The sequence below is a fragment of the Helicoverpa zea genome, chromosome 25 (assembly GCF_022581195.2).
Source record: "Helicoverpa zea isolate HzStark_Cry1AcR chromosome 25, ilHelZeax1.1, whole genome shotgun sequence".
Taxonomy (NCBI): domain Eukaryota; kingdom Metazoa; phylum Arthropoda; class Insecta; order Lepidoptera; family Noctuidae; genus Helicoverpa; species Helicoverpa zea.
The window spans coordinates 7,137,520-7,152,439 of record NC_061476.1 but is presented as its reverse complement, the minus strand read 5'-3'; the positions used below and the strand labels follow the sequence as shown (position 1 = coordinate 7,152,439).

At 33.8% G+C, this 14,920-nt stretch overlaps 2 protein-coding genes across 3 annotated transcripts in view; one reads left to right on the top strand and one right to left on the bottom strand.

Annotated features, from left to right (window-relative positions):
- The window catches only part of LOC124642593 (polyamine-transporting ATPase 13A3-like), a 73,116-nt gene that overhangs the window by 17,743 nt on the left and 40,453 nt on the right, over window positions 1-14,920 (bottom strand). Inside the window, exons 2-5 of one of the 2 annotated variants that reach the window (XM_047181054.1) lie at window positions 8,391-8,481; window positions 4,714-4,881; window positions 4,014-4,084; window positions 2,917-3,026 (exon numbers count right to left, since the gene is read on the bottom strand). In XM_047181054.1, the coding sequence (XP_047037010.1) occupies window positions 2,917-3,026; window positions 4,014-4,084; window positions 4,714-4,881; window positions 8,391-8,438 (397 nt within the window). In that variant the 5' untranslated portion in view covers window positions 8,439-8,481. Of the gene's footprint in view, window positions 1-2,916; window positions 3,027-4,013; window positions 4,085-4,713; window positions 4,882-7,565; window positions 7,755-8,390; window positions 8,482-14,920 lie in introns of those variants that run through there. The other variant, XM_047181052.1, reaches the window with a different exon arrangement.
- On the top strand, window positions 8,911-13,014 carry LOC124642594 (DNA-directed RNA polymerases I, II, and III subunit RPABC5). The gene is made up of 3 exons (XM_047181056.1): window positions 8,911-9,050; window positions 9,264-9,373; window positions 12,194-13,014. Exons 2-3 carry the CDS (start codon window positions 9,279-9,281, stop codon window positions 12,300-12,302), a joined length of 204 nt encoding a protein of 67 aa, XP_047037012.1. The 5' UTR covers window positions 8,911-9,050; window positions 9,264-9,278; the 3' UTR covers window positions 12,303-13,014.

The following is a 14,920-nucleotide window of genomic DNA, read 5'->3' as shown; positions in this document are numbered from 1 at the left end:
TTTCTAAGACCACTACTTCCCTCACACGATTAAAAAAGACCATATGTATAAATAATCGAGAAACGCGATACTATGTATAAAGGTACGATACCCTATGTTATTCTGGTATATAAGCCACAGTTTTAGCAAGTTCCATCAAACTCTGTTCAGCCGTTTGCGCGTAAAGTAACAAACAAACATACAAACTTTCGCTTTTATAACACACATAGAGTACTTTTTATATGTATGCAATAACTACATATATTATGTATGGCATTGTAGTGTGTGAACAGACAGACGGTGCATCGATTTTATTGAATAATACAGTAGCCACAAGGCCGTTACTATCTACGCCGAAGACATTACTGATTTAAAAGATCAATATGGCGTGTGGTTTATACTAGCTTCCACCAGCGATTTCACCCGCTTTCTAAGACCAGTACATCTCGCACCCGGAGAAAAAACACCATATGTATAGATAATCGAGAGTTACAACGCGATACTTTGTAAAAAGGTACGATACCCTATATGTCATTCTAATGTGGCTTAAATTATTACCAAGTTTCATCAAAATCCATTCAACCGTTAGAGCTTGAAGAAGTAACAAACACATACTCACAAACATTTCGCTTTTATAATAACACGTTTGTGATATATGAATACTAACTTCCTCCATAAGGATAAAATACCCTAAATAACATGTAAGTATGTAAGCCACATATATTTGCCAAGTTTCATCAAAACAGCCGTTTGCGTGAAAAATGAACAAACATACACACAAACACAAACTTGTAGTGTGTGATTAGACATACGGTGCATCGATTTTACTGAATGATGATGATGATGTCCTCCTAGCCGATTATCGGCTACGGCGGCTGTTCTCATGTAAGGAGATTAGCCAACTACGCAGGACATATTATAGTGCACGAGCATTTGCGCAGACACAGGTGCACTCACTATTCCTTAACTCTCATAGCCCGATGGGACGGTAATCCGACACGACCGGAGAGAGATCAGGCGCAGGACCGACATTTACGTGCTCTCCGATGCACGGGTGTATCAATCACCAGCTTCCAGGCTCCGGGCTGCTTTGTGAAAGTCTTCTAAAACCCACAAAGCGATTTTGGCCCGACTCGGGAATCGAACCCGAGACCTCGTGCTCAGCAGCCGCACTTGCGACAGCTAGACCAACGAGGCAGTAAAACTTACTGAATAATACAGTAGTTACAAGGCAATTTCTTCATCTACGTCGAAGAAATTATGGGAAATATTTCAAAAGATCAATATAGCTTCTATGGTTTATGATTATTTTATGTGAGGAACCTATACTAGTCTATAATATATAGGGTGATGGTGCATCGATTTCACTGAATAATACAGTAGCCACAAGGCTATTTATTACTGTCTACGTCGAAGAAATTATGGGAAATATTTCAAAAGATCAATATGGTGTCTTTATGGTTAATGATTATTTAATGTGATGAACCTATACTAGTCTATAATATATCTATAGAGTGATGGTGCATCGATTTTACTGAATAATACAGTAGTCACAAGGCCGTTACTATCTATGTCGAAGAAATTATGGGAACTGATTCAAAAGATCAATATTGTAGCAGTGCGGTATATGATTACTTAATGCGAGGAATCTACGCTAATACAATGAAGAGCAAAATATATTTTCATGTTTGTTTGTTTGTACCATAGAGCCTCCAAAACTAATGAACCGATGTGAAAAAAAATCTTTTAACATTGGGAAGCTAGACTATCCCGGGTACGGGAAGAAATTCCCAAGAGACGCGGGCGAAACCGCATGAAACAGCTAGTTTCAAATAAAAATGTAGGTATGTATTTTATTTATCGTAGATCCCGGTCCCTAGCGTGCTACGCGTTACAGTACATAGGTATCTACATACATATTGCAGTTACAAAACTTGTTTAGCCGTTAATATTATCAAATATGCATTTGTGTATGAAGTCTAGGCTTACAAAAAATGTGGTTTTTAACGTACAAAAACTGTAAACAAAAGTGCACAGTTTATAAACTGTGAAATTGTTGATAAAACCGTTCAATGTTCTAGTAAGCTTATCATTACTTGTGAATTCTTGAAATTAGGTATTCACAATGATAGTATAGTATAGTATGTTGTTCTGCAATTTCTTCCTTATTGTGACGCAAAAATTTGCTTAAATTTGACAAACCGCAAAGTTTTTTAATGTATATTTTGTTACTTCTTCACGCGCAAACGGCTCAACAGATTGTGATGAAACTTGTCTGTAATATAACTCAAACATGTTGTCTCATAAATGTTATAGGAAACAGGATAAAATACAGGATTCATTATAATAATGTTTAGGTATATTAGATAGTACTTGTGTAGGATTGTTTGAATACCTATTATCGTACTGTCAGGGACATTCCTGACTTGTGGTCAAGTGAATAATACTGATTGAAGCTTGTGAAAAATCCCCCGATATATGATTTTATATTAAATTAGCTGTTTTCTGCGGTTTCAGCCTCGTCGCGTGTAGCTACTTCCGGTACCCTAACCCGGGTAAAATATAGCCTATGTTATTCGGGGGTAATGTAGCTTCCCAATGCGAAAGAAAATCTTGTCAATAGGTAATATTCTTGTAGGTATATAGAGGAAACATTTTGTTTATTTGTTGGTACAAATAGATTCCGAAACTACTGAATCGATTTGGAAAATTGGTAGAAATGTTTCCTCTTTACTATATTAATATAGACAAACATTTATTATGATGTTAAATACGAAGTATTTATTTATTTTAACTTTATGCAATCATACAATTACAAAGGCGGACTTAATGCCATAGTCATTCTCTCCAATCTTAAATACTAATTAGTATATTAGTCTATGCTCCAGTCAACCTTAGAGTAAAGTGTCTATTTATATATTAAAATAATGTACTCACTTAGTGTGGATCCGTCGTCTAAATGTATGGGTGTATGTATAGCGTCAGCACTTTCAATGGGGCCCTTCTCTTTGGTGCCATCATCGTCAAACCCTTCGTTCAGAAGACCACTGCAATATAAAACAAATCATTCGTTTATCTACTTATTTCAAACGGAAGCTAAAGAAATGGCTGATACACAAGTGTTTTATACGCTAGATGAATTTATGCAATGTATAATTGATGAATATGATTATTTGTAAAACCAAAGGAAATGTAATAGCTATTGTATATTTATATTGAATAATATTAAGTAGATTTTAAGCAACTATAATTTGTATAATTAAAATACTAGAATATTAAAAAAAATATATATTATGTAAGTATAAATATTTGCATGCCAAGTTAGGCAGAATGTAGCTAGAACTTTTAACCATTGTAAAACCGGGTACCACCTATGTTTTAAGCAAATAAATGTTTCTTTCTTTCAATCAAGGCCAATTACATTACAAGATATAATTTGATTCTCATTGGAAATTATCTCATTTTGACAATAAAAGCAAGAAACTTATGACAATAGGGTAGTGTCCAGGGTCGAAATAATGAAATAATATTTAGTCCGCTTTTTAGATAATTAAAAACTATCGGATACGTATTTTGTCTTTTTTTAATTAAACATACACTGACAAAGATACAACGCTTCAAAAATTAGGAGTGGGGGCCTTTTACGTCACAGACTCCTGAAAATTATAGCACTTTGTGACGTCACACTCAACTTTAATACGCTATATCTTAATAAGTTCTGATCCAATTAAAAAAAAAATTAATACGTATCGCTTAATTTTGGACAATCTACAAGACGGACTAATTATTATTTTTTAGGAAACTAGCCTATTGGACATCCTTCAAACCATCCAATTTAAACCAACTTTCTGGTATGATCATGGTTGTTCCATTCAACTGATACGTAGCACAAAAGTGTATTTAGGGAACAAGTAAGAACTCGGGTCCCTATTAATGTTAATAAACTGTCCCATGATAGGACAAAATTCTCCCCCATAACACTATGTTCAGATGTTGGAATTATGGATTAATAATTCATCAATAAAATAGCTTACCTTGTATCTGCAATATCTTTGTGTAATATTAAATGAATGTAGTAACTTTTGCATTTCTTTTGATATGTTTCCTGAAAACAAATACATAATAGTTAGTCACCATTCACAAATAATAAACGCGTTCTTTCTTTCACTAACTTCTTTATCTAATATACATGTAGATAAAACCATTGCATTTATTTATAAGAGGAAGACATTCATACAATATGTGTCATTGTAGCAAGATTGGATGCGCCGCGCCTCAAGTCGTAAGTTGGAATTGCAGCTTTCAAACAAATAGTTATAAAATACATCACGTGCCGGACGGGCCGCGCCTCAAGCCAGTATAGGTACTTTCTATGCTATTGGTTCACGACCATGGAAACTAAACAGTGTATTCTCTGCATTATTGATATTATTCCTTGAATTATAATTACATGATGACCTTTTCATTACGGGTTTCCCCATATTTCGGATGCCAATCGTACAATTTATGTATCTCGGCTGACATTTTAACATCTTTGGCAGTCTTTGCAGGTAGTCAGAACCCAGTAGTCTTAATAAAAACTATCAGGTTGCCTGGTAACTGGGTTCACAAGGTCAGATTGGCACTCTCTCCAAGCAACAATGACACTCATCTACATCCGATTACACTGGAGCTCCCAAAATACTTAGTAATTTACATTATAAGCATACAAACAACAAAATAAATTATACTTACAACAACAAGAACTCTGTCAGCTATCTGGAAGGAACACCTGACGCAGGTAGCATACAGCAGCCAGGTGGGAAGCCAGTGGAAGACCAGGAAAGGTAGCCCGATGAATATGCAGGATAGTGTATATGTGAGAACCGTCCGCCATCGACTTTTGCGATAACCGTATACCACCTGTGGACAAACAATTTAATTATTATTATGTATGTATGTAGGAGAGATAGTGGACTCTCAGTTTTCCGGCCCTTGCTAATACAGCCAGTATCTATGATCTTATCTCATTGGTATAGTGGGATGAGATAATAATCTGACAGACTAGATCAGGAACACATCTATATTTCTTGATGATTAACTTTTCCACTTGAAAATTGGCTTCTTGAGACTTAGTACTCGGAAGAGTGTAGCTTTCCAACAGTGTAAGAATATTCAAATCAGTTCAATAGCCTCTACGTTATAAACAAACAAAAGAATATTTCCTCTTTATTATATTAGTATAGATGTGAGCTCTCTAAGTTAATTTTAATCTCAAGGATACACCAACCTTACAGATCAACTACAGCCAATATAGCGTAAACTAGCAATTACAAAAAGTTCATAGATATAAATAAATAATAACAATAAATATTGTACAGATAATTGCAACAAATTACCTGAACTATTAAACAACATCTGTTATCTAAATAATTAACTAATTGCAGCAGTTAATTACATACTACATTAACAGTATTGTAATATTTTATCAATTATTTGTAATATACAGCTGCAAGATGAGTAATGGCATACTTTGATAACTATACAATAGTGTTCATTGAGATAATATGGGGTTTACAAGTATTAATGTTGTATGATAACTAGATAGACAAAACTGTGTACAATTAATTTATTAATTGGCCTGATTTTTCAATCATCAGTTAACTTCTATCTGAGAAATAAATATAGCTGTCTAATATATCTTCTATACAGTAGTGAAACATATTCTTCAGATAGAAGTTAACAGGTTATTCAAAAATTGGCCCTAAATAATATTGTCTACTATATAGCTGTTATAGGAGTTTCACCTATGACCTGGGAGAATCACTTTCCACAACAGGATAATAAGTAGCCTATGGTCTTTCTTACGCTCTAGCTAGACTATATGTGTACCAAAATAAATCAATCCAGTTCTTTTGGTGTGAATGCTTGACAGACAGACTTTTGCATCTATAATATTAAGTAAGGATAAACGATAAGCCAAGTAATGTCGCAAGGATGACTACTATGACCATTGCAAAGGAAAATATTTTATTTTGCAGTTTAAATACAATCTACTTTATTCTGTGGTCTACTGAGCATTTTTTTACTTGAGCTTACCAAAAACTCTAATTTCCATTTATATTGAATCTGATTCAATAAATACTATGGTCTTCTTAAGTATAGAATCCTGCAATTTATATATGAAATAAGTATTATTATGCAATACCTAATATGAACTAATATCTTTCACATATGAAAAAAACTATGTTTTAAATAATGTTTCTACAAATAATTAACAATTTATTGATTCTGTGTTGAAAGCTGTAGGATCTAAATTATAATTAATCTTACTTTTATTCTACACTAGCCATTTTCCCGCGGTTTCACCCACGTCCCGTGGGAGCTACTGCCCGCACCGGGATAAAATACAGCCTATGTTACTCACAGATAATACAGCTTTCTAATGGTGAAAGAATATTTAAAATTGGTCCAGTAGTTTTTGAGTTTATCCATTACAACCAAATTTTAACAAATTTTAATTTGATTCAAAATTAAGGACTTGTTGACAAGTTTATATTTATATTTCTTCGAAACAGAGTTGCAAAACCAGTTTCTGACCAGTTTTAAAAATAAGAGCAGAGTTGCATCTTATTTCTTTTTATTATAAGTTACAAAGACAGAACTCCAACATGAAAGAATTATTATCTAACCAGCATGATGCTCCAAAAAAAATATTAAACCTGCAATACTAACTTAATGGTTACATTTTAAGTTTATTTGCGTTAGATAACCCATTGACCCATGGAAGTAATTTTAGGCTCATAAAGGACAATGCTCAAAAAAAACCCAAGCCCGGCGCAAACGAAAAGTAACTCAAATTATAGGTAATAATAAGTAATGAAATACTGCATAGGAGGCATCATCGAAATCAATGGCTAAATGTATGAAATTGCTATTTGATTTTTTAAAGGGGTAACATGAGCAGCTGGGGCTTATAGTTTAATTAAAGTGCTATCTGAAACAACAAACAAGTAATATGGCAAGTAGTTAATAAGCTTCTCCAAAAAGATAAATCAATACCGAAATACAGGTTGCAGCGCCCACGTCATCGCGTCATGAGCGTTTTACATTACTTAGGGTGGGCTAGACATGAGGAACAGTTCGCGCATCCCGCAACATTTTTGGATCTCGTCGTGTTAGAAATAAAGAATCGATGACTTTTAAGCGTTATTAGATATTAAAATGAAAAGTGCATTCATATCCTGTTTTAGTTCTATCATCCTATTATTTTGTAAAAGTAGGTAGAATAGTGGAGAAGTTGCTATAAACATGTCATTATGTTGCTCTTAAACCACAACTGTATCTGTTTGCTGTTCCTTTTACTAATACATTATGTTACCTCTAAAATCTTGAGTAGCAATGTACCGCAGATGTTAAAATTCGAATAGCAATTTCACGCATATAGCCACTGATTTCGATAATGCCCCCTATGTAATATTTAATTACTTATTATTACCTATATTTTGAGTTACATTTCTTTTGCGCCGGGCCTGGGTTTTTTTCTCATACTTCATGAGCATTGTCCTTTGGATCATAAACAAAAAAAAAACAGTTTTTTAAATTACCTGTACAAATTCAGGATCAGTATTGATTTTCTGTGCAGTGAGTTCCAAATATAAATCTCTATTATTCTCGTATTGAATAAGAGGTTGGACATCGTCCTCGGAAAATTCAGAATCCATTGTTTTCAAGTTTTAAACAGCTGTTAAAACACTATAACTATATTTATTGCGATTGTAGCTAATTATATTGCTTTTGTTAATTAATTTGCTTGTGCATTCGTTTGTTTATTTAAACATTGTATTAAAGATTCTTGTTTTTGTTTCTATTATGAGCGAATAGGAAATCAAAATATCTCATGGTCAGCATTCACTTGGAATGACTCAATTTTTCTTTCAACGCGAGATCATTGTTCCGTTTTAAAGGTTTGCCGTGTGTACATAGTTCATATACATATGACAATCACACAGATTTTTGCACTTTTACTCATACTAATTAATATTTTTTGTTTAATTTTGATTCACACACAACACAGAAAACGCACTATAAAAAATAGCTAATGATTGAATGAAAAGAAAATGAATGAACTAATATGAAAAGCTGTCAGACAGACAGATCAATAACCAATGTTGCCAGCAATTCAAACAGTTTTGGGTTAAAAATCAAAAAGAAAACTACTTTTGTAAAAGCGGATTTGTAAAATGGTATAATTCACTTTTCTATGAAAGAAGAGGAAGTTATTTATTTATTGATAATAATAAAATATTATATTTTTAACCATCTATGCAGAAACAAACATTTTAAATAATCAAATATTTGTTATCAAGTATTTGTTATTAAACATGCTTAATAAGCCTTATGAGAGTTTAAATAAACAATGACGGACTTACCGATTGGCTGTCATCTGTATTTAGATATTGTTCCATACTCAGTGTCATTTTGATCTAGATTTTGTTGGGTGGCCGGTGAAGTTAATAATCCCTGTAACAAAGACAAATAACTATCAGAAAAGGTTTCCCAGAGTACATGGTGTAGGTGTAGATAACTACACTAAGCCTAACTAATTTAATAATTAGAAGGTGCCTTCTCATTAATTCGTATTTTTCTATTTCTTAACCCACTGAAAAGATTATAATATCGTGTAGGTATGTAATTTAAGTCATCATCTCAGCCATAGGACGTCCACTGCTGAGCATAGGCATCCCACTTAGATCTCCACATTAACTACGGTGATCTATTACTGTAACTCAACAGATTTATTAGTGGACTATTTAACTTTTTATTTAGATTTATTACTGAATTATTAATCATTTAAACAAATTAAATATCCAGATGTATGATGGGCAACACTGAAACATTTTCTTTATTGTCTATGCTCGAAACGAACGAGCAGTTAATGTACTTCACTCATTCGTTCAATTTTACGTCAGCAGTGTCTGTCACGCAGTAAAGTTGTTTTTGTGTGTGTTTATCACAAAGTTGCAGAAATAATACGATTATAATCAGTAAAGCGTGCAAAACATTACACAAATAATTGAAACTATTAATTTGTAAGTAAGAAAAATGTAGATATTGAACTTTATTTGTATTTACTGAAACATAACCTCAAAAACTCAACGCGAGAAGTTTGTTATGATGATAATTTATCGTATAATTAAGCCTGTTTCTTCAAGTTATTTCAACTTTAATTTAATTAAACTACTGCTGGAACTTGATAGTTGTTATTTGTTAGTTAAAGGCTGTACTCCTGTGTCTTATTTCAGGTCTGTTGGTTCAAAATGATCATTCCAGTGCGTTGCTTTACATGTGGGAAGGTTATTGGAAACAAATGGGAGGCGTATCTCGGTCTTCTGCAAGCTGAGTACACGGAAGGGTTAGTATATATCTTTTAAACTCGTCACAAAGCTATCCAAACGATGCTTTCTTATTAAGAGCTGTATTGTAGTGCTCCACAGGCTTATCACTAAATTCTGGTGTGATTTCTGTTTTAGGTGCCTATTTTTAGCATTAAAGGGGCATGATATTATTATTTTATCTCATATTGGCTTATATTACTTCTAAGTTGTTTTAAAACTACTTAAAATCAAAACTTTCAAACTTCAAACTTCAAATATTTATTGCAATCATGAGTGTTACAAGGTGTTATAAAATGTAGAGGTACATACATGATACCCTGTTAGGGCGCAGAAATTTTAATATACAATTACTTACAAACTATTTAGTTAATCTTATATATTTAGGTACAACTTATATATTTACATATATATATTATTATATTCATACTAGCTTTTGCCCGCAACTTCGTTCGCGTGGAATAGTGACTACCAGCAGATTTTTGATTTGACCAATAGATGGCGCTATAAATATGTCCGGAATAATTTTTTTTTTTTTTTTTGTAATAAAAACTATCCTATGTCCTTTCTCAAGTTTCAAACTATGTCTGTACCAAATTTCACACAAATCGGTTCAGTAGTTTAGGCGTGAAGAAAAGACAGACAGACAGACAGAAAGACAGACAGACAGACAGAGTTACTTTCGCATTTATAATATTAGTTTGGATATACCTTTATTATTATACTATCATTATATTTATACTACCTCTATTTACTCTAACATATTATATTTAAATTGTTTTATATTGCACACTATCTTACTGTTTAGTTCTGCAGTAGCATATATTTTTACTATTTGTTTATTGTGGGTTTCCTGGAGAATACTTGGAATGAAATATAGCCTATGTCACCTGAAAATAGTGTGGGTTCCCAACAGTGAAAGAGCCAAACAAACAATGGTTTTTCTTCCATAATGTTAGTTTAAATTGTCTCTTCAGTATTCACCAGTCTACCACATTCTTTCATTACTATCTGCAATTCCGGCTAAAACACATCACATACGTTTAAGTCAACATTCAAATATTCACACAACCTCTTTATTATCTACCAACAAAGTAAACTTTTTATTACCCACCTAAACTAAACAACATAGTTTCATTACAAAAAACATTCTAAACTATTACAATAGCTCACAAAATAACCACTATTAACCGAATGACATTCATAAAAGAGATAATTTTCTCTTATCTTAGTCTATTTGAAGTAAAGCTTAAGGAAAACTGGTTTTATCTGCAGGAAATGGCTTTGAGAAAATACTGTTTGTATCTGAGGTTGCCAGTAAATTAACGAAGACTGACAAGGTTGATGTTGCTTCTTTTTAATTGCAGCTAGGGCTGCCATCTCGAATTTCGCCAAACCCGGACAAACATTAAAAAAACCCGGACATTTGGCGTAAATCGCATTTTTTCCCCGAACGAGTACGATTTTGTTTAAACAAAATAATACCTATTTTGTAATCCATTTACTATTAACATATACTTAAATTTAATGAGGTGCTTTCCTACATGAAAAGTGTCCGGGTTTTCCCCGGACGCTTCTGGAAAACCCGCCCGGACGTCCCCCAGACGGGGTCAAAACGAGGACAAATCCGGGGAAACCCGGACGGATGGCAGCCCTAATTGCAGCTCTATAGTTGTCAAGTGTTTATATTATTGATCAATAGTGGACCTAAGTTTAGAATTATGTCCTGTTAATAGTCACTTGAATCCCTGTTATCTAGAAATGCTCAAAATTGTCATCAGCTTAGCCTTTTTCCAATTATATTCCAGTCTAATACTGTATGCAGCTGAATACCTCTGTTTGACATGGAGCGACTGCCTGCCTGACCTTACTCACAAAATGTTACACTAATATTGCGATATAAGTAACTGTCTTTTGAATTCAACCCAAATGAGCTTAGCCATTTTACAAAGAAATTACCATGTTACAAATTATTTCAAACATGAAAACCTACATACATTATTTACAGGAATATTGTCTATGTGAGAGCATAGGAAGTATTATTTTGCTAGGTAAAGAGATTAACTTAGACAGTTTCTATTCTGAAAACTCATAAATATTTATTGCGAGCAATATTAGTATTGAGAACATGCAGTATTTATGCTCTCTCATGTTATACTAGCAACTTATTACTACATTTTGTATGGCTTTGCAAATAAGTGGACATTAAATGAAATAATCACACTATGTTAATAGGAACTTATTTTGTAGCATTTTCAAAGTTTTACTTTACTCGTGCAAACTGTTAATTTCTTTATTTTGTTATTTGCTTTTTTATACATGTAAGTTCCAGATATCCACTAAATAATTAATCTTTGATTTCCTTCTGATTGCTTTTATCTTAAAAATAAATCAGTACCTACAATAATACTAACTGCCTGTTTTCCGTTTCACTCGCGTCCCGTAGTTCTTCCCTTACCTGGACAAAATATAGGCTATGTCACCCAGTGATCGTGTGGCTTTCCAACAGTGAAAAATTTTTCAAATGCATTCTGTAGTTTCGGAGCCTTTAGGATGCAAGCAATATAATGGTTCCTCTTTATTATATTAGTATAGATTAAAATTGAAAACCTTATTTTATGCCTTCTTACTTATTTTTATAAGTTAGTTACAGCCTATTTATCGTCCCACTGCTGGGCTGCGGCCTCCTCTCACACGGAGAAGGATTGAGCATTAATCACCACGCTTGCTCAATGCGGGTTGGTGATTTCAGACTATATAGTCCAGGTTTCCTCAAGATGTTTTCCTTCACCATTATAAGTATACAAGTTATATTCATATATTTTCTTGCACTTTTCCAGTGACGCCCTCGACGCTCTCGGCTTGAAGAGGTACTGCTGCCGAAGAATGTTACTAGGCCACGTAGACCTGATTGAGAAATTACTCAACTACGCACCGTTGGAGAAGTAAACTAAACACTGGAGAAGAATTAGTTTATAAGCTATTGTTATCATAAACTTAGAGAATGGATTAAGAATATATTTGTTTACATCCTTGTCTTTAACCCAAAAATTTTATGGGTATCCCCACCAATATTATAAATGCGAAAGTAACTCTGTCTGTGTGTCTCTCTGTTACGCTTTCACGTCTAAACCACTGACTTTAATACAATTGGAACAGAGATAGAGTTAACCTTGAGAGAGAACATAGGATAGTTTTTATCCCGGACTCTTGAAGAATTATCTCTACGCGGGCGGTAGCTAGTAAATTAATATACCTTGATCTTCCCTATATGTCTGGCTTTTTACCGCGGTTTCACCCGCATACTGTTTAAACTAGTGCTTGTATCTGGACAAGATATAGCCTATATCACCCAGGAACAGTGTAGCTTCCCAACAGCGTAAGATTTTTTTTAATCTGTTTACTAATTTTGGAGCCTTGTTTGTACAACAAAATGTTTCCTCTTAAAATATATGATTAAAATAGGAAAACCTCATGAGTCTTCAAGCCATTCAGTAGTTTTTGAGTTTATATTTAAAAACTGTCAGACAAGACATGGTAGAGGATGGCTTTTATCGTTTATAGTATTTAATTCATTCTCTAGATGTATGGTTTTTATTATGTGATAAATAATATACTGGACTTTATAAGTTTAAAAGAAATAAAATGAATAAGCATACCTTAAGCAGACGAGTTTCTTTTTAATAATATCAAAAAGGATAACAAGTTTAATAAAAATAAGTTTATGACGTATTTTGTGTAAAATAGTGTATGGCAGTTTTTTGTTGCATTTAATACTCTACTTAATAATTATTCTAGGGTCATAACAAATATTTGAGTATACCGGTTTTTAAAGGAAAAAATATGAGAATGGCAGTATAATTTTTATTGTATTTTATTATTTACTGTCCTTATTTTAATGCAATGCAACTTCAACCTTGTTCTGTAGAATGTAAAGTTGCGTGGTACCGCAGTATTATTCATTCAGAGACAATTGAAAAAGGTCACATGTCTCAACATGCGCAGACGCAGAAAAAAAATAGAAAATGGCGCAGCCACATGCCTCGGGAATCCCAGAGAAATCCATTACTTATTATTATTATTAAAATTCACTATGTAATCCTATGTAGATAATATTATAAATGCGAAAGTAACTCTGTCAGTTTGTCGCGGTTTCACGCTAAAACTATTGAACCAATTTCAATAAAATTTGTTTCGCAAATTCAAGATAAGAACCAGTCTTCTTAGGGGTATTAGGTTACCCGGGTAACTGGGTCGAGGAAGTCTGATAGGCAGTCGCTCCTTGCAAAACACTGGTACCTACTCAGCTGCCTCTGGTTATACTCGAAGCCGACCCCAACATAGTTGGGAAAAGGCTTGATAGATGATTGGTACCTTCGGAACGGGTGGAACCACGGAAAAAGAGCTAGGTTTTTATGAAGTAGAAGTTATTCAGTAAAACTCTTACGCACTAAGAGCAGGGATTTTACCGCACGCAAATACAACAAACTTGATATCAGACAAAATGTTATCTGTACTATCTCAAAGCATCTGTAGAAAATACCCACTTCAACGTAGAATCGTCACTTCAAAGTATTTTTACGAGTTGTATCTACGCATGGGTACCTAAGTACTTTTATCTCAATGCTTGGCTGAATAAATAAACCCTCGCTAATATCATAAACGCGATAGATAGAAAGGAACGTTAAATTAGATTTTGTCTTGCATAGAAATTCTATTATATTTGAGTGATTATACTTCTTGCAAATTGGTGCCTAATTGGTAGACTCCATGGATAAAACGTGAATTTGTGGTCATCTCACAAATTCGAGTGGGTTTTGATGCAGAAATAGCAGTGTAAAACGTTTGGAAACCTATCTAATTACTAAAACGCAGCTATGTTCTTTCTAAAGCCCTTGTTTACCAGGGTTTCGGTAAGTCTTTCGACACGTAAATAGGAACTTTTTTCGATCGTTTCTGCACTAAAAAGTTTTAGTACCAACGAAACGTTCTCCTCTACTACGGAGGGGCGGGAGTGAGCGTTAATTTTTTCTTCGTGGAGTCTCAACTTGATCTTCCAGGGGAAATATTACCTACATTATTTATACAGAACTGTGTACTAGGGCCACGCTAAATAAACGCAATCCTTCAGCCGTCCTATTACTATAAAACCTATTTTGTGTCGCTAAGTCATTACCCAATAGGTCACCACAGATTACCATTCAAATTAAGCTGAGGAAGGATAGCGTATTGCCTCATTACCATTTAATATGCGTTGTATGTACGTCATAGTGAATTGACCCTATGTCTAAAATTGGATACAACACGTCAGCTTGTTGCTATCGTTATTTCGTAGAGTGATACTGAATTGCTTTTTAATTAATTGCCGACGAGTCTGGAGAGAGATTTGTCGCAGGACCAGCAGCTTGTTAGGTATGTTCTTGGAGACAGGAGTGTCACCAATTTCCATAGGTACCTACTTACGAAAGACTTAAAACCCCCAAACAGATTTCGGCCACCACCGGGAATCGTATCTGAAGCACGGCAATCGGGCTTTTAATCACTAGACCATAAAATTAGTAAATAAT

Coding starts and splice junctions, on each gene's coding strand:
- LOC124642594 (XM_047181056.1), top strand. CDS start 9,279: ATGATCATTCCAGTGCGTTGCTTTACATGTGGGAAGGTTATTGGAAAC. Junction 9,374..12,193: donor CAAGCTGAGTACACGGAAGG/GTTAGTATATAT, acceptor GCACTTTTCCAG/TGACGCCCTCGACGCTCTCG.